The 26842-nt window shown below is 40.7% G+C and overlaps 2 protein-coding genes across 2 annotated transcripts in view; one reads left to right on the top strand and one right to left on the bottom strand.

Moving 5' to 3' along the window:
* Window positions 1-26842, bottom strand: part of LOC140368045 (tetraspanin-8-like) — a 276094-nt gene that overhangs the window by 4694 nt on the left and 244558 nt on the right. The window lies entirely within an intron of this gene.
* The window catches only part of gsap (gamma-secretase activating protein), a 75191-nt gene that overhangs the window by 18221 nt on the left and 30128 nt on the right, over window positions 1-26842 (top strand). The window contains exons 17-25 of the mRNA XM_072454899.1: window positions 2539-2629; window positions 8032-8104; window positions 11059-11138; window positions 11257-11337; window positions 11417-11449; window positions 14850-14975; window positions 15770-15825; window positions 17282-17313; window positions 23074-23135. Coding sequence (XP_072311000.1) covers window positions 2539-2629; window positions 8032-8104; window positions 11059-11138; window positions 11257-11337; window positions 11417-11449; window positions 14850-14975; window positions 15770-15825; window positions 17282-17313; window positions 23074-23135 — 634 coding nt within the window. The remainder of the gene's footprint in view (window positions 1-2538; window positions 2630-8031; window positions 8105-11058; window positions 11139-11256; window positions 11338-11416; window positions 11450-14849; window positions 14976-15769; window positions 15826-17281; window positions 17314-23073; window positions 23136-26842) is intronic.

Genomic DNA, 26842 nt, shown 5'->3' with positions numbered 1-26842 from the left:
ATTTACTGACATAATACTGCCTGAATAGCGTCATTAGAATGATAAAAAAAAGAAAAGATTTAGACGTTGTATCGTACAAACGAAGGCTTGCTCAATGCGGCAGAGGGGAGAGAGAATGTGTTTATACGAATGGCTAGAGCGGTTGAAAAGGAAATGTAGCAAAGAGCAATATTACAGATTTCTTCTTCATCTTGGCCTCTAACTCATTTAGAAGGACACAGGAGACACAATGTAAGAGCTCAAAAGCCTTATTTTAACTTCTTGCTTTTACCGTCTGCTTTTCCTCTTGGTTTTGTTAAAGCTTTACTCTTTTGTTGTCTTTTTTTGAAGAGAAACAATTAACTCTGACAAACAAACAAAAACCAGAAGAAGAAACACAGTAACAACTCCAGGGTGCGCAAACAAAAACCGTGTGTCAACATATGTAAAAACGGTGCTAAAATCGGACTACAAAAAATATACAAACATATATATTGACCAAAATATTATATACAAAAAAACTGTGCTAAAAATAGACTACAAAAAATACTACATACAAGAGAAACGGGAATGAATGAAAAAATATGAGTAAATAGGGGGAAAAGGTGCATACACACCTAACGGCCTCTATTAGTTGGTTGAATAAATAAATAAGAAATAAAATGGAAGTAAAAGACAAAGTGAGATGAAAAGGACAGTGAGAGCTAATCAGATGTTGTCTTGATAGATGAGTTTATAACCGAGTTTGACATATTGTTTCTCATTACAATACACAATAAAACAGCAGGCCCACACGCCATTTTGTACTGTTAAATCTAGTCAGGCTGTGCGAGTATCTGCTGCAACGTATTCTGCAATAACTTTGCGAGCACATCGTTTTGGGCCTTGGGACAGTATTGATCAAACCGTTCTACCTCAGATTAATCTGTGTCTTTGGGGCAATGCGCAACAACAAAAGATTCGTCGATACAATATTACTCTGATTCGCAATTTGTTAGACACTAATGAAAGGGCTCCCATTTCGTGTTTAAAAGGCATCGCAGACATGTAACTTTGTATTTAAAAAGACAAACCAGAAGTTAAAGGAGTCATCATAATACGTATACAAATACCATATTTTCTGGACTATAAATCGCACCGGAGTATAAGTCGCACCAGCCAAAAAAGGCATAATAGTGAAGAAAAAACATATATAAGTTGCACTGGAGTATGAAATGCGGTTGCAAGTGTGAAAATAACAAATAATATCACATATAAGTCGCTCCGGAGTATTATGAGTATAAATATAAGTCGCACCCCGGCCAAAACTATGAAAATATGCGATTTGTAGTCCAAAAAAATAAGGTATTTTGCATTCTGCATTGAATTATAGCGTTCTTACACGTTCTTGTCTTGGCGTTGATATCTTTCGACGACAGCGACAACTTCAACGACAGATTGAAACGTATGTTAATTATTTCCTGAGCTTTTTGCGGACGGGAAAAGTCACGATCCAGACACGATGCGTTAATGTTGTGGATCACTTACTGCTGTCTGTTTGACACAGTGAGGAGTCAATGAGCGCCCTAATCCCCAACACTGCACACCATTTTGTTTAAGTGCTTAATTACCTCTCCGTTTGATAAGGTTGTTAAGAAGGCGGTGGCGGTCACGGCGTTATTTAAAACTTCACCAACCAGAGACCTTTTTCCCTCAGTCTAATGGGGGTTTCTGTGAGCAGTTTTATCAAACTAAAACGTATCATTTGCATATGTTTTAGGTTGATAAAATAAACCAAACTAACGTGCAAACTGCTCACAGAAATCCCTCTAATCATCCAGTGAGACACTCCTGAAAAAGAGCTCGGCAATTGTAATCTTTTGTGTTTTTTTGTGGTTTTTTAGTCGATTAATTGGCCGATAGAGTCGACCAACGTTTTTGATAGTCAGCGAAATATTTTATTAGAATCATAAGGATATTTACATGGAGCATTTACATTACAGCAGAACGGGAAAAGCATGGATCAGCTGGAGTTTTGGGAGTGACGTTTCCCTTTTTACTCATGAAGATGCTGTTTCTTTAGTTTTATGTTAAGTTACTAGTTATGTTAAGTTAAGTTAAGTTATGTAGTAGCCATTGTGCCACACCCCTTTTTAGTCAACTAATTGATGCACAACGAATGTCTTTAGTCGATCAAAAATCTCCCTTGTCGACTACAATCCTATACTTGTTTTTGTTATTTGTTTGCTTAACTGAAATGCTGCTCTTTTTGCACTTTTCCATTATGCTCCATTGTGGTTCTATTACGGTTTCCTGATCTTGTGGTCTTGACAGGTTGTTCGGGCAGCTTTAAAGTATAAGCCAAGCGCAGACAAACAAATACACCTACGAGAGAAAGTTTAGCTTAACCTTAACCTGTCCGTAACTTTGTATTCCTCAGACTTTTCTTGCACATTTAGCGGAGTTCTTGACAACTGCCTCTCTCCCACACCATCTGTGTACACGCAGTGCTGTCTTTCGTATATATGCTTATGTTGTGTAAATGTAAATTTGCCTCTTTGTCCCATCACCCGTCCCAAGGTGTCCCGGCAGTGAGCCTGACCCTGAGCGCCTGGCTGCCCTCCACTGCCTGCTGGTTTACATGGGAAACGACCCAAATCTGGAGCTCAAGGTACCCACCCAAGGGAGAGGGAGGGACGGGGGAGGGAGGGACGGGGGAGGTCAGTGACATTTTAAGGAAATTGACTGTGTTCTGCATCGTGAAGGCATCATTTTTTTTGGAGTAAAACTGAAGTTCTTTACCAAAGTTCTTCACAAGATCGATGTGGGAGGACGGATGAAGCTGCCTTTTCCCTTGAGGCTAAAGGTTTTACGCATTGGAAGAGTGGCTGATGCTGCCTGTAGTTCACCGTGCAGGCTGTAGATGTCAGTGTTGAGTTCAAAGTAGCAGAGAAAAGGACGTTTCAAAGAGATGTACTGTAGTAATAGTAGAAGTACATGTAAAATGTATTTAGTAAGAAAAGGCTCACACGTGTAGAAACAATCGTTAAGTTCATTGTTATTATTGCTATTTTAAATATAAATGTACAGTTCATTGAATAACCCACAGAAGTAAATGTCATTATACAATAGTTTCTTATTAACGGACTTGGCAGTTTGGGCTGCTTTCTCTGATGTCGCAGTGACGTGTCTGGTCAGTTGATTTAAACAGATTTTGACGCCGTCTTCTGACCCGGGGCAGTTGGACGACAGCACCACCTGCAGTTGGGACTGGTGTGGGGAAGTTGGCGTGCCCCCACAGCCCAAATGACAGCTGCCGTACCTCAGTAGCCTCCCGATCCAACTCATTGCTCTCTGTGACTACGACTAAAGCGTCTGCACTGCTGAGGAAGACGAGTCAAGACGAATCTGTCAAGAAACTATTGATTGATTATATCAGAATCGGATTCATATTTAATGTAACTGGCCTTCTGTACTATTGCACACTGGGTATTTGCAGTAGTGTAGTGTAGTAATAATAGTAGTAGTATTAGAGCTGGCTCCAAAGTACGGCCCGGGGGCAGAATTCGGCCCTCAAACCAATTTTTGTTGGCTTCCTCCTAAGTTGGTCCAAAGTACAAAAATGTGTACCAACCTAATATTAATGTTCCAAGTCTTATTAAAGGTGTGGAGGCTCATCTAAACGGTCAAATGCAAAATTTTGAATGATTCACTTTGTCATTCTACAAATTCGACATTGTTGGGTTGTCTGTGGCCCTCTGCTCCGTATAAGTTTCAAAATGCGGCCCTCGGTGAAAAACGTTTGGACACCCCTGTAGTAGAGGTAATGACAAACAGAGTAGTACTAATAGTGATAGTAACAGTTGTGGTGAGTAACAGTTTGAGCGGAACAATGGTCAAAAAAAATTGCATCACATTGACTATACGTGACATTTGACAAGACCACCACTGATTACATCCATCTCTTTTCTCTATTCCTGTTGTATTTATTTCCTCATCGACGATTGGCTCCGTCCTTCATTGCGGATGCTGTGCTCGTTGACGATTGGCTCCGTCCTTCATTGCGGATGCTGTGCTCGTTGACGATTGGCCCCGTCCTTCACTGCGGATGCTGTGCTCGTTGACGATTGGCTCCGTCCTTCATTGCGGATGCTGTGCTCGTTGACGATTGGGCCCCGTCCTTCATTGCGGATGCTGTGCTCGTTGACGATTGGGCCCCGTCCTTCACTGCGGATGCTGTGCTCGTTGACGATTGGCCCCGTTCTTCAATGCGGATGCTGTGCTCGTTGACGATTGGGCCCCGTCCTTCATTGCGGATGCTGTGCTCATTGACGATTGGCCCCGTTCTTCAATGCGGATGCTGTGCTCGTTGACGATTGGCCCCGTTCTTCAATGCGGATGCTGTGCTCGTTGACGATTGGGCCCCGTCCTTCATTGCGGATGCTGTGCTCGTTGACGATTGGGCCCCGTCCTTCATTGCGGATGCTGTGCTCATTGACGATTGGCCCCGTTCTTCACTGCGGATGCTGTGCTCATTGACGATTGGGCCCCGTCCTTCATTGCGGATGCTGTGCTCGTTGACGATTGGCCCCGTCCTTCACTGCGGATGCTGTGCTCGTTGACGATTGGCCCCGTTCTTCAATGCGGATGCTGTGCTCGTTGACGATTGGCCCCGTTCTTCACTGCGGATGCTGTGCTCGTTGACGATTGGCCCCGTTCTTCACTGCGGATGCTGTGCTCATTGACGATTGGCCCCGTTCTTCACTGCGGATGCTGTGCTCGTTGACGATTGGCCCCGTCCTTCACTGCGGATGCTGTGCTCATTGACGATTGGCCCCGTTCTTCACTGCGGATGCTGTGCTCGTTGACGATTGGCCCCGTCCTTCACTGCGGATGCTGTGCTCGTTGACGATTGGCCCCGTTCTTAAATGCGGATGCTGTGCTCGTTGACGATTGGCCCCGTTCTTCACTGCGGATGCTGTGCTCGTTGACGATTGGCCCCGTTCTTCAATGCGGATGCTGTGCTCGTTGACGATTGGCCCCGTTCTTCATTGCGGATGCTGTGCTCGTTGACGATTGGCCCCGTTCTTCAATGCGGATGCTGTGCTCGTTGACGATTGGCCCCGTTCTTCACTGCGGATGCTGTGCTCGTTGACGATTGGCCCCGTTCTTCAATGCGGATGCTGTGCTCGTTGACGATTGGCCCCGTTCTTCACTGCGGATGCTGTGCTCGTTGACGATTGGCCCCGTTCTTCAATGCGGATGCTGTGCTCGTTGACGATTGGCCCCGTTCTTCATTGCGGATGCTGTGCTCGTTGACGATTGGCCCCGTTCTTCACTGCGGATGCTGTGCTCGTTGACGATTGGCCCCGTTCTTCACTGCGGATGCTGTGCTCGTTGACGATTGGCCCCGTTCTTCAATGCGGATGCTGTGCTCGTTGACGATTGGCCCCGTTCTTCATTGCGGATGCTGTGGGCGTCGGTGTCGAGTTGAAAGCCGCGCAGATGAAGTGACGTTTTTGAAGTGTGAAAAATAAGGCAAATCTTGACACGACGCTGCTTTGATTGCTCCGTCCAAAAGGGAAAAAGTTTAACATTTGGCTGCACTGCCTTCTACGAGCTTCTGTGATGTGAACAGAAGCTCTTTAGATGTCTTCTTTGATGCTGATGAAGCATTTCCAAAAAACACTCACAAATGTACGAAGAATTATAATAACATGATAAGAGTGTAACATCGAGGGTTATTTTGCATTATAATTCATGCTAAAACTCTAGAGCATAGGCCTGTATGGTTATTATTTATTTACTTTTAATGTTACTATCTATCTAACAGAGAAAATTCAATGACTAAGGAGTCTATAGGATAATGTATATCTCAACGAGGGGAGTGTCAGGGCCCAATATTCATGAACCAAGCGGGGATAATGGTGTGTAACTGTCGGAGCAGTGGCTTTTTCTGCAGAAACTCCCCGGGTCTTGTTGGTGTTCTGGCTCATCAATAAATACCGTATTTTCCAGACTATAAGTTGCGCCTTTTTTCATAGTTTTAGCCGGAGTGCGACTTATACTTATATTTATGCTTATATGCTTATACTCTGGAGTTACTTATGTGATATTATTTGTTATTTTCACACTTGCAACTGCATTTCATACTCCAGTGCAACTTATTTATGTTTTTTTCTTCTCTATTATGCATTTTTTGGCTGGCGCGACTTATACTCCAGTGCGATTTATAGTCCGGAAAATACGGTACTCCATTTTGCATTGAAACTTCTCAAATCTGGAGTTCATTTAGTCTTTACAAGAGTTTAATTCAACAATGCCAATGATTTGACCCTTCTCAAACACACTCGGCATCTTCTCCGTGACCACGGGATTTGTCTTTTCCACACGGTTGTTTAAAAAAAAAAACTTCTATATTTGCTTAGTTGAGTCCAGGCTTTTTTTTTATTGCTGGACAGGCAGTGCATTTTCTTCATTGAGAGGTCAAGCGAGTTGCCGGTCCCATTAGTGCAGAAAGAATCGGGGATAATGAAAATCAAGTGTACTGTAACTTTTTGTGTCCTTTGTATTCGCTCTAATGGGGACCGGCGGAGTGAAATCAGTGGCGTGGGGGAAAGAAAAGGGAAAAAAAAGTAATTGCTGCTGGCACGTTTTGCTTTGTTCACCAGAAACTTAAAAACGCTGCGGAAATGAACCTCCCCGACTCGCGCTAATGCAAATTAACTTTTTTGTTTGATGGTATCCTCATTATATCCAGAGGGCTGAGTTTAACTGCCGGTAGTAAATGACTATATCAGTAGCTTGGGTCAATATTTAGTTGTTCCAGGAGGGAAGAAGGGAGTAACGAGACATTTAAATTTTACATGAACAAGAATGAACTCTGGCTTTGCTTTTGTTGCAGTTCTAATGTCTGTTGCACTCTGTTTAGCTTGAGGGCTCAAAGTGGGTAATGTTTTCTGCTTGAAAAGAGTCCCTCGGAGGTGGGCGATATTGACAAAGATATTTTTTTTGCATTATCTTGGTAACATTTTAACCAGGAACGTGCTAAAGTGTGTCTTTATATGTCTCGAAAACATGAATGGACCTTAAAATGAGCAAGAAACGGCCCGACATATCACTTTATCCCCTGCTTTAATGCATTTATTTCTTGCTTTTTTCCACTTTTAATTGCCTTGTGTATGAATTGTGCTCTACAAATAAACTCGCATTGCCTTGCCTTGCTTGGTATTGTACTCTTGACTAATTGTTTTTTTTTAGACGAGCAAAGAATTTACTCAATATGCTAATTTTGCTCATCTCCAAAACAACCGTTGGGAAATATCCAAAACTATACTACAAACTGTCAATTGTGGGCATATATTCAGGCAAAATATCTTGTTTATGTTTATTTTTCTTTTCTTTTGGAAAACCTTATTTTTATGCGTGCCTTATTTTATATATTTGCTATAATTATTATCATTATTTTTTTATTATTATTACAGCATTGTTCTTTCATGTTATATATATTTTGTATACATCTCCTAATTCTATTTGGAGTTACCGTATTTTCTGGACTATAAGTCTACTATAAGTTTTTTTCATAGTTTTAGCCGGGGTGCAACTTACACTTATATTTATACTACATACTTATACTCCGGAGCGACTTATATGTGATATTATTTGTTATTTTCACACTTGCAACCGCATTTCATACTCCAGTGCGACTTATATATGTTTTTTTCTCCTCTATTATGCTTTTTTTTGGCTGGTGCGACTTATACTCAGGTGCGACTTATAGTCCAGAATATATGGTATATGATAGGAATAAAAGTAATGGCAAAAAGAGTGGTAGTAATAGTAAGGGTAGTGATGGTACTAGCTGTAGTTGGCAGTAGTAATAGCAGCCGTAGTAAGTAGTAGAAGCATCTTTAACAATGTCTTGTCACGAAAAGACGGTAGAACTTCTGCTTCAGTTTTAATGGTCTACAGTAACGAGATGTCTCTTGGTTCTGATTTGCCCTTCTTCCTCTGGCTCATAGAGAACAACATCAATCTTCCCATTTAAACTCTGAATGTATTTCTCTCCTCCAGATTATTGAATGGCTGTGCGACGTGGACGTGAGCACCGTCCAGTCTTTTGATCACATCCAGGAGTTCATTCTAGGTCAGTGTGAACGGGCGGCGTGCCAGCTTCTCTTCCTCTGTCGTTTTATCTCCGCCTGAGCCGCACAACCACACTGCGTAACTTTATCCTTCGAGAGGCTTAGTTTGGGGTCTTACATTTCTCATCAGCGACTCCGTAGAGGGTCGTCTAAAAGTTGGTTACGGAGGGACCTTGAATACTTGTAAACAGATTGGATCATAACGGCTTTTTTATGCTTTCTGTGTCTGCCTTGCCTTCCTTTAAAGTAAGAGGAAAGTATGGAATTTGAAAAACGTACTTAGAAAAGAGTATGAGCTTAATAGTGCACTGTGGCAGAGTGGTTAGCCTTTGTGCATTTTTGAATTCAAGTGGTTGACACTTTTGTTTCTGGCAGCGGTAAGAGTAAAAGGGCCAAACCAGATAAAAAAAATGCGGGGCACTACTAAAATAAAGTCATAACATTTAAACATTTAAGCCATCATTTTATGAGATTTAAATTGAAGCCAGAAAAATCTCTTTTACTCTCTACATTTACGTAGTGCTCTGTTGTAAAACCTATGCACACAAAAAACTCAAATGAACTATGACTTTGTACAAAGTTTAGAAGGATGAAGAGGCCAAAGTCGAGGGAGCAGATCAGAGCACGGCCGGTGTCGTGCTCAGAATTAAATTAAATCTAATTGATACATTTAAAAATAATAATAATAACGCGGGAATCTAAGTATTTTATTTCTTTGAGCGTCTCTGCATAAGCTACAAAACAGGTTCACAACTCGCTCTGTCAAACTCCGGATTTTCCGAATGAATCTGTGCACGGGAGGGGCGGGGTTTGCTCCGACCGACCAATTAGAACAATGGTGAAGGCGAGAGCTGTGTATTTCAAACATGAGGAACTGTTAATCACGATGACGAAATATACGAGGAGTTAAGAGATGAAATATAAGCCATAGGAAAGACGGGCGGAGCGTTCATCTGGAGCCGGCACTTTAGCGGCCGATTACACCCACACAAGTCACGCCACGAAAGAGAAAGATCATTTGCCTAAAGACGCGGAGCCAGATGTGCTCAATTACATTTTATTGTTTAAATATGTACATATTTGAATCTCATCCATTTAATGTAATACAGTATGATTAAATATAATGGGAATATTCCATTTAGCCATCACCTGCATGAGCTAAGTGTATTTAAATATCCTGTATAAGTCGGCGCGTTGATATAAAGGAATATTCACTGTTCATAATGCATTTCCTCGCTTCACAGCAGCGTAATTCTCTTTTCTGATTTCGTCGTCTTATTTTAGGCGAGATCCTGATCCGGAGCAGGTTATGTTATCTCAGGGCGTGTGACGATATCAAATTGTAGTGTTACGATTATAGTGAGAAAAAACTGCTAGATTTTTCAGCATTGTTATTGAGATTGTGACTAAACCATTGTCTAAAATTATGTTATTCTATATAAGTTTGTGAGCGGCCTTACCAAATTGAACTTCCTGAAAGACAAAATAAAGTTACATTTGACAAAGACAGCCAGATGGAAAAAGTTATTTACATTTAGGTCTATTTTATGGACGATAGATGGAACTAAAAACATGAATTTTGCGTCTAAAACGGTCACGATGATTATTTTTTGGGTCTAATCACAGTTACAAGATAAGATAAGCCTTTATTTGTACCACAAATATTGGGGAAATTCCAGGGTTGCAACACAGTGTAGGTACAGAAGTATAATAATAAAGAACAGATAACTTATAAAAAACTGTCTTGTAGAAAAACTTGTAAAAACAGAAAGTAGAAAAAAATAATAATAGCACTCTTATTTACAGCTGGACAGAGAATATTGCACCAGGATGAGAGAATATTACACCAGGATGAGAGAATATTACACCAGGATGAGAGAATATTGCACCAGGATGAGAGAATATTACACCAGGATGAGAGAATATTGCACCAGGATGAGAGAATATTGCACCAGGATGAGAGAATATTACACCAGGATGAGAGAATATTGCACCAGGATGAGAGAATATTGCACCAGGATGAGAGAATATTGCACCAGGATGAGAGAATATTACACCAGGATGAGAGAATATTGCACCAGGATGAGAGAATATTGCACCAGGATGAGAGAATATTACACCAGGATGAGAGAATATTGCACCAGGATGAGAGAATATTGCACCAGGATGAGAGAATATTACACCAGGATGTGAGAGAATATTGAACCAGGATGAGTGGATATTGAACCAGGATGAGTGAATATTGCACCAGGATGAGTGAATATTGCTATTGCACCAGGATGAGAGAATATTACACCAGGATGAGAGAATATTGCACCAGGATGAGTGAATATTGAACCAGGATGAGTGGATATTGAACCAGGATGAGTGAATATTGCTATTGCACCAGGATGAGAGAATATTGCACCAGGATGAGAGAATATTGAACCAGGATGAGAGAATATTGAACCAGGATGAGTGAATATTTGCTATTGCACCAGGATGAGAGAATATTGCACCAGGATGAGAGAATATTGAACCAGGATGAGTGAATATTTGCTATTGCACCAGGATGAGAGAATATTGCACCAGGATGAGAGAATATTGCACCCGGATGATTACCCGAATCTTCTTGACATCCCTAGTTTCCTTTCTGACCCTATAATCCATCTCTGTAGCACAGGTCTCTGGTGCAGATGCTTACACTTCTCTACAAAACCAACAGTCCTGCACATAAATGGAAATCATACATACAAATACAAAATATACAAAACATCACAACAAATGTACAATAATAATCTCCACACACTATCCATATCATTGTTATTCTGACTCTGAACAACAATGAATAATGCATGGCTTAGCTTGTTGCTCCCTAAAATGTCAAATGCATGTGAAGATAGTTTTGTAATTGTACGTTTGTCCTGATTAAAAATGCAGTATTTGCTTTGCTTACAGTTGTTTTAATCTCCCACAGCCTCTTTGTACAGAATTTGCTACGAGAAATCCCTCAACCTGGACAAAATCCTGCCCTACTCGTCCGTGTTTGACAAGAAGGTACACTACACGCCTACATAACAAGCGTCCGCGTATATACGGACAATGCTGCCGTGAATGCTAAGACGCTGCATTTATTTTTTATGAATGACAGCGCGGTTGTGTTGCTGTGTTGCAGGACATACCAAAGGGTTTGCTGAGCATCCCTGGAGTCACGTGTGCGACTGAGCTGCATACCGAGACCGTCTTCACTATCAAGGTAGCAACATCATCCATAATGAATGCCTCTGTTGTATTATTGAATTGACTCACAGCGCTCCTATTTTTCATCTTATTAGTGGTCGCATTCTCTCAGCCTCAGAAGAAGTCGGGTCGGTGCTGCTTTTTGAGCGTCTTGTCTGAGTTTATGCATGGTTATGATTGAATGAGATGCTTTATTAGACATCAGTGCATGCTAATGATTGAGCGCTAATCACATTGAACACAAATGGGTCAATAATTATGATTATTTGTGATGATTTCTGCAGATAACGTTTCGAGTAGACAGTGTGATAGAGACAGGCAATATGTATATGTATATATATATATTATATAAAAAAGATGAATACCGTACTTTCCGGAGTATAAGTCGCTCCGGAGTATAAGTCGCACCAGCCAAAAATGCCTAAGAGAGAAGAAAAAACATATAAACATATATTTAAAAATGATTCTGCACCAGCATCTCCGACCTCCGACCATTTCTGCACTACCCCGAGTTCGTCAGAACGTCAGAGCTTTAAAACTCTCGCAACTCACTGCTTCCTTGATCCATGAGATCAACCGGTAGATTAACATGAAGGACGCGGGGTGGGCGTGGCTTTGGCTTGCGCTCACCATTCATTGAACTCATGTTTAAACGAGGAAATGAAGAATACGCGTCTTGACCGATTATATCAGAATCGTTTAAGTAGCACTTAATGTCATGTCATGTGGACATGTCCTCCTCATGTGGACATGTCCAGCTCGTCTGGAGTCACACGTTCTCTTCTGATCGCATTGTAAGGACGCTACTTGTCCCGATGATCTGAGCTACGTGTCTACGACTCGAGCGTGGGAAAAATGACTACGCCACAGTGTTAGATCAAGTCACTGTGGCCAAATTTAAGCTGATCAATAAGACATTTTCATTCATTGCACACTTTGTGTTCCTGTCAAGACTCAATAAAGTTTATCAAAGCGACTTGTTTGGTCACGGGATGATTCATTTTCTGAGAAGCTCAGTCTGGGTTAGTTTATGACATTGAAGGTATTTGTGTACACCGCAGTATAATAAGTTATTTTCAATGTCTTGCATTGATAACTATAATAGTAATAGAATAACATTTTATTTTTAAATTCAACTCTGACTTTTAGATGGTAGAAATGTGATTTGATAATGGGAAAATAAAAATGTATTTTAATTTTTATTCCGTCCTCCCCTTTTAAAAATGCCAAGGAAAATCTGTGAAACAACAAACTAAAAAACTCTCGCCTAAAAAAAAGTGTGATTTATAATCCGGAAAATACGGTATTAAATCTGTCAAAAAGGCTGCAAAAAAAAGAAACGGAATCTTCCACAACAAAGTATAAAGCTTTATTTCTGCCTTTTTCTGGTTCGTTTTGAACCTCGGCACATTTTAACACACATTTCCGATCGATCGCCGTAACATTTCCTGAATATTGTGGTCAGAATAATACAAAATCTCCCACTCCTATCGGCCAGTTTCTGTGGAAATCTTTGTAAGCGTAATTATTGAATTTTGGAAGCCTGTGTTGGGTTGCTCCAGTGCGCAGAGGAGACCATATGCCGTCTCGTTTGTTGGCCTGTATGTTAATATTGTTGTGGTAATACAGACCATTCTCTGATTGCAGTCCCCCTAAAGCTCAAAGTAGCTGGGGGGCATGCCTTATAATAACGAAACACATACATATTTTCGCATGAATAAAAGGCATGCTGTATATTAATTGCGTATCTAATCATGCCGCTCGTTGTGTTTTATAGTGATTCTCTCATTTCTCCCTCTCTCTTTCTAATAAGCAGCACATTTAATTTGCATGGACTTTAGGAGACAGTTTAACAATATACACTAGTGCATTTTTAATTCGCCTCGAAGGTGCCTTTTTGGGTAATGGCTGCGGCTCGTGCTATTCCAGAGTTCAAAAAAATGCTCTCTTAAGTAACCGTCCGCTCTCCAGATTTAATTATCGCCTCATTGTTTTGCAGCAGTGTCCTTGCTGTGTCACTGAGCTGTTTGTTTATGTTTTCTCTCCCTCTCTCTTTCCACTCTCTCTCTTTCCTGCTCTCTTTTTTCTCTCACCCCGTTCCCTTTTCTCCTCCTCTGTGTATCTCTCTTTTTTTTGGTCATCTGTCCCTCTCCCTCCTCTTTCCTCTCGTTTTCTTTCCATCTCTCTCACTCCTGTCATCTCCCTCCCCTCTTTTCCCTCTTCTCTCTCCATTCTCCCTCCCACCCTACTTTGTCCCTGTTTATCTATCTCCCTCCCTCCCATTTTCGTCTCTCTCACTTCCCTCATCTGCTCTCCCTCTATCCCCTTGCTCTCCTTACCTCGCTCTTTCTCCAATCTCTACCACTCCCTTCTCTCTTCCTCCCCTCTTGTATTTCCTTCTCTCTCTTCTTTCTCCTCTCTCCCACTATCTCCTCTCTCATCTTGGTTCCTTTTTCGTTCTCTCCTCTCACCCTTTCTTCCACTGTCTCCCTCCAATTCTCTTCTTTCTTTCTTCTTGCCTCTATCTCTACCCCGTTCTCCTTTCTTTCTCCCCTCTTGTCCCACTCCTTTGCTATTTCTTTCTCCCTCTCTGTTCTCCCTTTCCTCATCTCTCCCTCTAATCCTCTCTCTCGCCCGACCCTCTCACAATTTGTCCCTCCCCTTCTCTTCTCATCTCTCTTTCTCACTTTCTGCATCTCTTCCCCTTTTTCCCTTTCTCGTTCCCTCCCTCTCTCCTCTCCCCTTTCTTCTTTTCTCCCTCTCTGTCTCCCCCCCATTTTCATCTTGCTTCACTTTCCTCATATCTCTCTCTACCTCTCCCTACCTCTCTATCAACCACTCTTTCCATCTCTCCCTTCCTCTCTCTCTCTACCTTTCTCCCTCACTCTCTCCCTCCCTTTCTCTACCTCTCTCTTGCTCTCTCTCCCTACCTCATTCTACCGCTCCCTCTCTTCTCCCTCCTTACCTCTCTACCTACCCCCCCTCTCTCCTCCCTCCCTCTCCCTCTCTCCTTCCCTCCCTCTCCCCTCTCCTCCCTCCCTCTCTCCTTCCCTCCCTCTCTCCTCCCTCCCTCTCTCCCTCCCTCTCTCCCTCTCTCCCTCTCTCCCTCCCTCTCCCTCCCTCTCCTTCCCTCCCTCCTCCCTCCCTCCCTCTCTCCCTCTCTCCCTCTCTCCCTCCCTCTCTCCTCTCTCCCTCTCTCCCTCTCTCCCTCCCTCTCTCCTCTCTCCCTCTCTCCCTCCCTCCCTCTCCCTCCCTCTCCTTCCCTCCCTCTCCCTCTCTCCTCTCTCCCTCTCTCCCTCCCTCTCCCTCCCTCTCCTTCCCTCCCTCTCCCTCTCTCCTCCCTCCCTCTCTCCCTCCCTCTCTCCCTCTCTCCCTCTCTCTCCCTCCCTCTCCTTCCCTCTCCTTCCCTCCCTCTCCCTCTCTCCTCTCTCCCTCTCTCCCTCTCTCCTCTCTCCCTCTCTCCCTCCCTCTCCCTCCCTCTCTCCCTCCCTCTCCCTCCCTCTCTCCCTCTCTCTCCCCCCCTCTCAGGCCAGCAGTCTGGCGAGCTTCTGGTCCGAGCTGCAGTGGAACACGGAGAGTACAAAGTACCTGGAGGCGGTCCCCGACCCCAGATACAGGACGTGTCGTGTCCAGGCCGAGTGGGACAAGCTGCTGGTTCGTGTCCCCCGTTCACCCCACCGCCATGACCATAATGACCAAAGAGTTGTACTCTTTGAATTTGCCCTTGAAATCCAATTCACAGAGACATTATCAGGTCTTACATAAATAGGTTATGCTCGATGGTGCATAATACAACATTTCATTTGATTAGTACATTTAAAGTCTCTAACGCTGCTGCTCCCGCGTTTATCTCAGTGCAGTTATGTACGCTATCTGGTGAAAGGTGCTCCACGTGTTGTCTTTAAACTGTGAGCGGAAATAATACAATAAGATGTATGTGGCATTAGGATTGCTGTGATAAGAAACAACATTCTGGTTGAAGCGTTCTTCAAAAGACGCACAAAAATACACAAAAACTAAATATTCTACCTGTTGACTGGGCACAAATTCCTCAAAATGATGTTCATAACAGGAAACTGAAACCTTTAAGTTTGGTGTACCGTATTTTCCGCACTATAAGGAGCACTGGATTATAAAGCGCACTGGATTATAAGTCGTTTTTGGAGACAAAGGCTTTTAAGTGCGCCTTATAGTGCGGAAAATACAGTAAATCTCAAAATGATGAAGTCCATTTAATTACCATTGTATCGCTTATCAGTTTCCACACCAGAATCTATCTATTTCTAGTTCATGCCTTTTACGCTACAATAAAAATCATCAGCGTTATCAGCATTCACGCTTCACTAAACGTCTGCACAATTCTGCACATTTGACATTCTGAAACCGTTGCCTTTTTCTTCTCTGTTTGGTTTTCAATCAAACCCCAGTCAATAATGTGGTTGTTTCAGAAGTCGGAGAGGAGACCTTCGAGCCACACAAATCACATCGAGGACAACGCAAAGAAGTAGGTCTATCTTACCGTCGGGGCTGTGTAAAGAAAACTACGACACGCATAAAACTGTCTTTTCTAATGCGGAGCCACAATGTCGGAATACCATTATAGCTTAAAGTGTGTCACATCATTTCAACATCTCGGGTCAACGACAAAGTCTCACGGTTTAGTTTGAAAGCGGGGCATTGAAATTAAGTGAAAAGTCTGAAATTTGCTCGCGTGTGATCCGCTTTCAACACTTTGTCTGTGCTGAAAGTGGAAAAGATGACGTTTTCTAGTATCCAAATTATCACTAAAATGAGCTTTGTCTCGTTGGTCACAGTTTGGTGGAGAGTCAGGCTCATTTTGTCCTAACAAACTGTCCGACAAATGCAGGACAAAAAGAGAAACCTGCCTCTTAGTGTCCTAGAACAGCCAATTTAGAGTACCGTATTTCTGGACTATAAGTCGCACTGGAGTATATGTCGCACCAGCCAAAAAATGCATAACAGAGAAGACAAAAACATATATAAGTCGCACTGGAGTATGAAATGCAAGTGTGAAAATATCAAGTCGCTCCGGAGTATAAGTATTTAAGTATAAATGTAAGTATAAGTCGCAACCCGGCCAAAACTATGAAAAAAGGTGCGAAAAAATACGGTATTTAAAAACGCGCCCATCAATATGTCATGCAGAGTGAATATATTCATTATAATTTCAAAATCTAATCTAATCCAATCTAATATTCGTTAAAATATGTACATGGTTTAGTTCAATAAATTGCATTGCAGTCGTCGGAATATTATTGATCTACTAAAACGCAGCAATATTCGTATGGTTTAAAAGCGCAATGGACGATTTTTCGGCGATTTGAGAACGCAGGCGGAAGTGCGCATGCGCACTCCCCCGTGCGGACTGATACAACACACGTGCGTTTGTTTATTAGCGCAACGGAGCGCATCGCATCGCTCGTCTCCCGTAGATTTCTGTCCACTTCTGCGTCAGCTCGAACTGTCTTTCTCCGTCTTCATTTTGCCCCGTACACTGAGGGAACTATATTATGATAGATCCGTGCGCTTAGGCACGCGGAAACGTGGGGACGAACCGCACGCGGCTGCAGGTGAGCGATAGGTGCGTTTTATGATTGATACGTGGCAGGACAAATGATTTATCCACGCCACGAGGAAATATGATACAAAAATTGCTGAAAAAAATCGTCCATTCCACCTTTAATGTAGAAATGTAACATCTAAAACCCAATTATAGGCGATGTCCATCTTATTTTCCCATCAAACCCCGGTCTCATTGAATAATCAGCTTCCTTCAGGCCGTTCCTTGTAGAGCTCTGATATATTTTCCTGTGCGGGCGCTTGTAGGATGGCTTTGCAAAAGTATCGGCTCAAAGCGCAAACGTAAAGCTCTTATTTGAATGGTGGCTGCAGGGACTGTACTCATCGCAGATTCGCGTGTGTGTGTTTTTGTTTTCTAGAGTGCTATCGACGGTGGACACGTGGAGTCTGGGTAAGCGAGCCCCGTCGACACACGTGCAGACACGCAGTAAAGTAAACGCATCGTAGTGAGGCTGAATGAGATCTGCCTGACGTTTAACAATTCACACACATCCATAAGCAGTGGCGTTAGAGAGGAGACTGAAACATTAACGGCTAAAGATAAAAAATTTTAGAACGAGACCCCGGGACGTTGGAAACAGGACATTTTGTTATTTAAGTGTTTGATTGTGTTAGCGTCATTTGCATGTGTTGATTACTATGGTTGTTACCTGCTAAAATCATGTAATTAACACCTTGAGAAATGCTGTTAATGAGAAAAACTGTGACAAATCCAGTACTACTTTAAACTGCTGTATGTTAGCTGTAAATTCTTGCAGCTTTTGCATAACTTCAGTCATTTAAACTGTGATTTAAAGTAGATTTTCAACAGTTAGACATGACATACTATTTGATTCTGTGTTTCAAATGTTTGTGGCTTCTATCTGTGTACGTACTTACTCAGTATTATAATGATGAATTACAGCTGAAGTTAATTACCCTCCTCATCATTGCATCAGTTTTATGGTAGTTTTTTTATGATTCTATTTTGTTTTTCATTGTCAATTATAAAAAAAGAGCTTCTGTGCCCCACCCGGGTCCCATATTATACACAAAAATAAAACACCATGACTTATATTACACAGAGAAAACATGTACACACACAAACACACATACATACGATGAAAATGTTAGATTTTTTGTGGGAAAATGTCGAATATAGAGATTTGAACGAGTTTCACACTTAAAACACTGATTTTATTTAAACTGTCTGAATATTAAATGCATATACTGGATACTGAACATGGATGGTCGGCCGGTAGTCATAATGTTATGGCTGATCTGTGTGTGTGTGTGTGTGTGTGTGTGTACCTGTCTGTGGATACTGCACATGGATGGTGGGCCGGTAGTCGTAATGTTATGGCAGATCTTTGCATGCGCATACCTGTCCGTTTTGCCTCGTCAGGTGTACAGTACAGCACCACTTTATAAAGGATGGAGGATCGCCCTGGGACTGCTGTAGAAAGGAAAGACATGCCTGTGTTACGGGGCTGTGGACTGTAGTCGCTTTTATGTGATCTTCTGAGGTCGCATTTCTCGGTCCCTCTGGAGAATTGGGCGGCACACAGGCTCTGCGCTAATTTATCATAGAGAGGAAGGGAAGCGAGAGGCGGAGGGAGATGTGGAGCGGGGAGAAAATACAGTGAAACATTGAGAAACGGCAAAAAGGTGAGGATTATACAACACGTCCAGTTCGGTACTTTATCCCTTCGGTACCCTTTTCCCGCTCGCTCGCTCGTCGTCTCTCTCGACTCCATCACAGCTGTGTTGCTGTTGGGTCGGCCGCTAAAACTTCACTCTCACGATCTCGCGGCCTCCCCAGACTGTCTCGCATTCGTTTCATACTCCAAAACAATATTCCGTTTCATCCTTTTTGTTTCACATTTGCCGAGTCGAGCCGAAATCACACCGACAGTCTTAACCAGCGCTAAACAATCAAAACTGGCTCGAAATGTCACTCGAGGTGCCGACTGTGATGAAAATGGCACAATATCAATGTAAAGCTGTATTCAAAGTGATCAATCTGGATTTTTCTTTGATTTACGACTGGAGTTTGGATCCCTTTGTTTCACAGCCATGATAAAAACTGCAGCGTGTCAATAGGTCGGTACATATTGCTCAACCATTGTCTATTTTTACTGCTCTGATGTGCTTTGCAGTTGTCTAAGCACAGAAATTAATGATTACTACTAATTTAGAAGGTTTAAGATTGTGTATCGGACCCAATCTCGATGCCGCTGGGGTCAAACTTGTCAGATCAGATCTCGAGCGTCTGGACTTGCTGAGCTGGAGGATTTTTCATATTGTGCAACTAATGTCATAATTATGCAGCACTGGTTTTCAAAATTGAGCACATGTGTTTGCCCGGAAACTAGGCTGTATTTTTCTTTTCTTTTTGTTGTCGTAAAATATGATGTTGTCGTGTGTTTTCTGCATTGTTGTCAGTAATTAGATAACTGCGTGTGAAAAAAAGCACAAGCTAACAAAAAACTGAGGATCATGATTAAAGCTGCCAAAAGCCTTCAACCTAATGATGCAGTGTATAATGTGCATAATGTAAAAAGAAAAAGTCCTTACACCTGCCAAAAGCACCTAATTGAACTGTAATGCAAGCTTTTGGGGGGTGGAAAACGTGACACAGCGATTAAACATAAACCAAGTCAAAACATCTGAATTTTCTGAAAATATGACATCATCAAATTCATTAGCATCCAACTCTAGACGGTTCTTTAGACAAAACCTCATGGCTCAACCTTTACTTTCACCTTAAGGGATGTCAAGATTAATCGGTTCATCAATAATCGTGATTGTTTTCATTTTAAGAAGTTAACTAAACACAATTTTTTGAGGCAAAAAGTACTTACATGTCATATTTTGAAATTGTTATTTTCACACTGGCGACCGTATTTCACATGTTGTTTATATTCACACTGACAACCACAAGAGGGCGCTCTAGGCTCTAAGCGACGCAGAAGAAGAATCTGCACTTCCTCTACCTCTGGAGTTTGTGGAGTTGTTTAGAAGTGACACAGAGGAAGAAGAATTCAATGGATTTAGTGATTTGGGGTAAAACTGATGCTTTGGTAAACTTGTTAGCATGTTCTTTATGCTATAGTTATCTGAATAACTGTTAATATGTTACGTTAACATACCAGACACTTACCACAGTTCTGTCTGTGCCTCATGTAGCTGAAGGTGTTAGCGTTAGCATACGTACACCTATTCACCATGTTCTCTCATCTGTTATTTTAAATTGCATTTCAAGATTAAATGTCTGTTCTTGGTCTTGGATTTGATCAAATACATTTCCCTAAAAACTGTGACTTATACCCCAGTGCGACTTATATATGTTTTTCTTCTCTATTATCCATTTTTGGCTGGTGCGACTTATATTCCCGAAAATATCAAATCAATCTCTTCTGTAACACTTAAAAAAAAACTAAAATGTAAACTGCTATTTTTTTCCCGGCTGTTGTCACAATAACACAACTTTATCGTTCAGCACGTTTGACTCCACGCGCTCTTTTGGACAAAGATTTCACCGCTGCCCGGTCTTCGGTGTCTATACTCGTGAATAATGGTAAAAATTGTGACGTTCCTTCTTGCACCGCTCGAAACATAACCTGACGTGACAAAACCGACCGCTATAAAAACGTCTATTAAGTGATTTTCAACATGTGCTAGTTTGTCCTGATGCCAGTAAACGCCGCGTCAGCACATGTCCGCTCGCTGTAAGCCCCGTACAACGTGAGCATCAGCTAACTGTCTGAAACGTGAGCATTCTAAACGGCAGTATCTTTGAACCGTCAGCTCCTTGTTTCTTCTAAGATCTTTTTGCATATTTCAGAGGAGAAAAAAAAAGAAAAAACATACTTGATTATAGCATCAAACGAGCTGCCTCGCGTGTCGGCATAGGAAAAGTGATCAAAAGATGTGTATTTGTGGATCCAAGAGGGGAATGTATGGTCAGAAGTAAGCATGTTTCCTGTGACTGACGTTCCCGCACTCCCACACGGATTCACACCGCTAAAATTGAAAGATCTTTTCAACGCTGAGATTTTGGGTGAATTTTGAAAGTGGTCCCAAAAAACGAAACAAAAAAAGTGCTCAGTTTCTCAATTATTTTTGTATTTAAAGGTGACATTTTTCTTACTTGGGATGTCACGGTGTCAAATTGTATTGTTACAATTATTGTGCGACTAAAACTTCCAGATTTAACTATTTTAATGTTTCTAGTCCTCAAGGTTGTGAATAGCTTTATGAAATCAAAGTGTCAAAATTTTAAAACAATAGATACAAAATAAAACATATTTTAAACAATAGATTGAATTATAAACCTGTCATTTTGCTTCTAAAATAGTCACACACACACACCACACACAAAAAAAGTGTTTGTTCTTATGTTCTGACCTGAAAAATCAAGATCATCGATTAACCGAATAAAATAATATACAATTAAATAAATTAAAATTAATTTAAAAATAAAAATGAATGAAAATAAAAAAAAATGAATAAAAATAAATAAATAAAATAAAATGACAACCCTTGGTCTAACACCTTTTGCTTTACCTGTTCTTGAATATTCCGCAGTGTGGCATTAAACTCTTACAATTATTCATTTAATTACAGACTGTTAAAAAAAATACTGCGGATCATTCCAAACAAAGCACTAACAAAGCAGGTGGCATTTACCTGTCATGTCACCATAAAAGGGACATAGTGCACCTTTAAATACTTCAAACCTGACACACGTCCTCTTGGTAGTGAGCTTGTCTTCTCTTCTGTCTCTACAAAATAGTTTAATAATACATTGTCTACTACGAGAACATATTCAAACCAAAAAAATGATTGTAAGATGTGCAAATTTAAAGATTAAGATGTAGAGAACAGAAACTTGACGCGTAATCTTCTAAGCATTTTGTGTTTAATTCTACAATCTGTACATTTATCATAGTTGTATCAGATCATTGTAACTGGGGGAAATAAACATGGGATACAGTACGATTGTCACGAGTTATGACTGTCCTGCACTTTACCCACTTAAGGCTCAAAGTTGCTTGATGAATAATGGACTGAACCGAATGTCCTGCAGCATACGCCTCCGCAGTATTTTCCACAGGCTTTTGAGTCCTTGTGTCGATACATAATTCAGTCCTCTCTATTGCTCCTGAATTTAGATTTTAAAAATGCATGACACTTTTTTCTTCTTTTCCCAAAATTGTTCATCCATAGGACAGATAATAATGTAGTCACAGTTTGCTCAATATAGTTTAACTCGAACATTCTTATTCAATCTTATTATTAGATTATTTTCGGTGCCACTTTCCATCAACTGCACCATAAGGCGAGACACTAGTTTTTTTGTCAGTTTGCTTGCTCAACATATTTGCATCCATACTTATACTTGCCTGTTTTTTTTTTTTTTTTACTAAATTAAAGATATAAACTCTATAGGATAGCTTACTGTGTTAATTAAGGGTGTTAATAATTCTTAATTAACCCTACTTTCCAGAGTATAAGTCGCATCAGCCAAAAAAATGCATAAGAGAAGAAAAAACATATATAAGTCGCATTTGGTGGTAAATTTATTTGATAAATCCAGGACCAAGAACAGACATTTAATCTTGAAATGCAGTTTAAAATAATAATAGATGAGAGAACATGGTGAATAGGTGTACGTATGCTAACGCTAACACCTTCAGCTACATGAGGCACAGACAGAACTGTGGTAAGTGTCTGGTATGTTAACGTAACATATTAACAGTTATTCAGATAACTATAGCATAAAGAACATGCTAACAAGTTTACCAAAGCATCAGTTTTACCCCAAATCACTAAATCCACTGAATTCTTCTTCCTCTGTGTCACTTCTAAACAACTCCACAAACTCCAGAGGTAGTGCAGATTCTTCTTCTGCGTCACTTAGAGCCTAGACCGCCCTCTTGTGGTTGTCAGTGTGAAAATAATGAATAATATCACATACAAGTCGCCGACCAAAACGATGAAAATACGGTAAATTCATCATTAATTATGTAATTTATCACACTTTGTTCAGGCTAAGAAATGTCTTCATATTTTACATGTATTTGTTATCTATTATCTTCATTTAAACACATTGTTATTATTTAATCTACTTTCCTGCACAGACCCATTACACCCTGCTGTGTTACAGATAAGAAGCTGGTGCCCCTTTTTCTAGAAGAGGATCCCCAACAGAGGGCGCTAATCGGCCTGGTAAGACTCAACCAACACTCGTCTAACTTATGAGAGTCTGAAATCGCCCTTGAGTACATGGAATCCTGGATGAGTGCTTTGGCATTAGCGAGAGCAGCTTTAAAAGAGCGCAGCACTCTTTTCCTAATGGGCCGGTGACCTTGTGCGCTAGGTCTTTCTCAGAGCCATCGCAAAAATGCTTTTATTAATTGTGCCGAGGTGAAGTTGACTGGCATGCACAAAAGCCCCGCTTCAAGTGTCCAATAAGCACAACGTGAATATGAGCGCGGACTCCAGGCTTGCTGCGCATGCCAAGTCCTGTTAGCGAACAATGCGAGATGACTGTAATATCGGAGAATGAGTCAAGGCGAGGTTAGCGAAGAGGGAAGATGAATGGAGCGGCTCGTGAAAAGGAGGATTATTATTCACCTTATGATTTCATGCGGTTGTGTCTTTATTGGAAACATACCTGGTGATACGTTTTTGATTCCCTCGCCACATCTGATAATGCTTATCCCGTCATTTGTTTCCAAGCTGCACGAGGAAATACCAAAACTTCTATCTACCCGTATTTTCCGGACTATAAGTCGCACCAGCCAAAAAATGCATAGTAGAGAAGAAAAAAAACATATATAAGTTGCACTGGAGTATGAAATGCGGTTGCAAGTGTGAAAATAACATATATAAGTCGCTCCGGGGTATAAGTATAAGTATATAAGTATAAATATGATTCGCACCCCGGCCAAAACTATGAAAAAAGGTGCGACTTATAGTCCAGAAAATACGGTAATGCTTGTCTACAAATGTTTTAGTTGCATGCTTTTGATGTAACTCTCATTGTCTGTGTCAAAATATGCATTTGCAATAGGAAAAAACATGTAATTACAGCACTTACTCCTCTAGTCGGGCGATAATGTCAAAATATGTCTACATATGTCAAAATGTAGATGATATTGTGAAAAATTGACCTTAGTGATAAAACTGGTGCGCGGTGGCGGAGCAGTTAGAGCTTCCCGGACCAGACCAACATCACACGATCTCTATGGGTGGAGTCTGCATGTGCTGTCCAGGGTGTACCCCGCCTAAGGCCCAAAGTCACAAGCGGTAGAAGATGAACGAAAATAAATACATGAAACGGGGAAGTTTTAAATACGGGTATAACAGGATATTTCAGATAATTCAACCTCAACTAATACATTTAAAGTGCCCCCTACAGGTCGGACAACTCATTGAACTAAAAAATATTTAGGTTTATAATTTCACTTCCTGTCTGTAACTGATGACATCGCACTTGGAAATTACCCCGGAAACACTGGACAAAAACTCATCTAATATCACAATTATTTTTATTTGACAAATACAAATAATATACGAGAGCTGCTTTTAGTTTGTTGAATTCACGTTCAGAGAGTCAAAAAAAGTAGTTTATTTTTGTAAATTCTGCATAAACTTTGACTAGAATGAGTTTTCCCTAGTGTGATGTCACTTGCTGTAATTTTTCTACAGATTTTTCGACTTTTCTCCACAAATACCTGCTCGATTGGTGTAAAACTTGGTGTATAAATGCATCAAATACAGTAAAAAATGGAAAATCGTAAAAACCTGTCATACGCACTTTAAAGTTCTGTTGGATTGATATAATATCCGACTAACGTTATCAGGACATTCGATTTAGTTACTATCGCCCACTCCTACTTACACCCCATAAAATCAATTATTAATGGGACAAGGATCTCACGCCACACGATCTTGCGACAAATTAATTGCCACAAGATTGAGCTCATGATGTTTTTCACTTGTGTTTGCGTTTGGTGCTGACAAAAAAATGTTAACACTGAGTTACACCTACGGCTCAAAAAAGCAGCGCGACAATGAAAGCAAATTAAAAAAGAAAAGAAATGTGAGCTGAACCACACCATTTATGCATTATATATGATGTCTTGTCTTCTTGTGGAAAGGTAAAGTTGTGAAGGCTTTTCACACTGTAAATTGTAATCTAAATCAGGCATGTCAAAACTAAGGCCCGGGGGCCAAATGCGGCCCTCAGACCAATTTTTGTCGGCCCTCCGGCTTCCTGCTAAGTTGGTCCAAACAACAAAAAGTAGTAGTTTTTACAGTGAAATTGGAGCGATTGAAGCATTTTGATATGTATTAATGTTCCAAGTCTTATTAAAGGTGTGGAGGCATCAAAACTATGTCAAATGCAAAAAAATCGACATTTTAGGGTTGTTGGTGGCCCTCTGCTCCGTATAAGTTTCAAAATGCGACCCTTGGTGAAAAAAGTTTGGACACCCCTGATCTAAATGATGAATACCGTATTTTCCGGACTAAACGTTGCACCTTTTTTCATAGTTTTGGCCAGGGTGCGACTTATACTTATATTTATACTTATATACTTATACTCCGGAGCGATTTATGTGATATTATTTGTTATTTTCACACTTGCAACCGCATTTCATACTCCAGTGCAACTTATACATTTTTTTACTCTATTATGCATTTTTTGGCTGGTTCGACTTATAGTCCGGAAAATACGGTATACTATTGTTACATGTTTAATTTGACTCTAAAACAACGTATAAGCAAATGTGTGGTTACTTAAACTAAAGGGACATTTCCATTGTCTACTCGGCATTGTCTACTCGGTTCACATTTGATACTAATAATTCATGATATACTTCTTTCGTTTAGTTCGGTCGGGCGTATGTGACTGGTGAAACTGACACAAACAATTTTGCGAGATAACAGAGCGAAGACGGGGGAACAAAGCAGTGAAACTTTGTCTTGTAAAGTGCCTCTTGTCAAAAGGCCCATTCGTGTTGTTGATCTAAAACGGCGCAGATCCATGGACCGCTGCGGAGTCGAGACAAACGCTGACAACCGATTATTTCACCTCGGCAGCGTCCTCCCGGGTGTGGTGCCCCGAGCTCACGCGCTGTGACAGGAGAACAGGACATCGCCGGGTCTCTCAGTCATTTTACAGTGCGCTTTTTTGATGGACAGCAACAGTTTATCCAGAGGTTGAAGTCATGGATGTATTATATTATCGTTGAAATGCATAAGTAAGCGGAGGGTGATTTTTAAAAGTGAGATAGAGCTTGTGTAACCAATGGTGAATGTTTGGCCCATCCCTGTATAAATAAAGTAAAATAATAATAATAATATTTAAAAAAAATATATAAAAAATATATATATATATATATATATAAAATAATTATTATATAAAATAATAAAATAATACAAATATAATATAATAAAACATAATATAACAATAATAAAATGAAATACATACAATACAATACAATACAATACAATACAAATAAAGTAATCATAAATTTGGGTAATATCCCGATGGCAATATTAAGGCAATTTTAAGGGAATCCCTCTGCAATGTGCTATACGTGCTTGCAAATGTTGTGGTTGTTTCACAAAAGGAGAATGTGACCGTAAAAAAAACCAAGGACAACAAAAAACTGACCAAAAAACAACTGCATTATAAAACAACAAGTGTTTTATAATCCAGTGGATCCCCCTGGATTACTATTATTTTTTCTCGGTTCGTTTACATGTATGTCCAAAATCCCAACACTTTTACAGATAACATTTCTTTTTCGTATTCAGAGAGAATTGAATGTCACTTCTTTTTTTTTTTTTTTTTGAAATGATTCCAAGAACCCCAGGGCTTGGAAACGCTGCTCTAAACAACCATTGCAATTATGGCTGCAACT

This window comes from Eucyclogobius newberryi, unplaced genomic scaffold, assembly GCF_026437365.1.
Source record: "Eucyclogobius newberryi isolate DKJ021-1_F unplaced genomic scaffold, fEucNew1.0.hap1 SCAF_2, whole genome shotgun sequence".
NCBI classification, from domain to species: Eukaryota; Metazoa; Chordata; class Actinopteri; order Gobiiformes; family Gobiidae; genus Eucyclogobius; species Eucyclogobius newberryi.
This window is presented reverse-complemented; position numbering and strand designations above follow the sequence as displayed.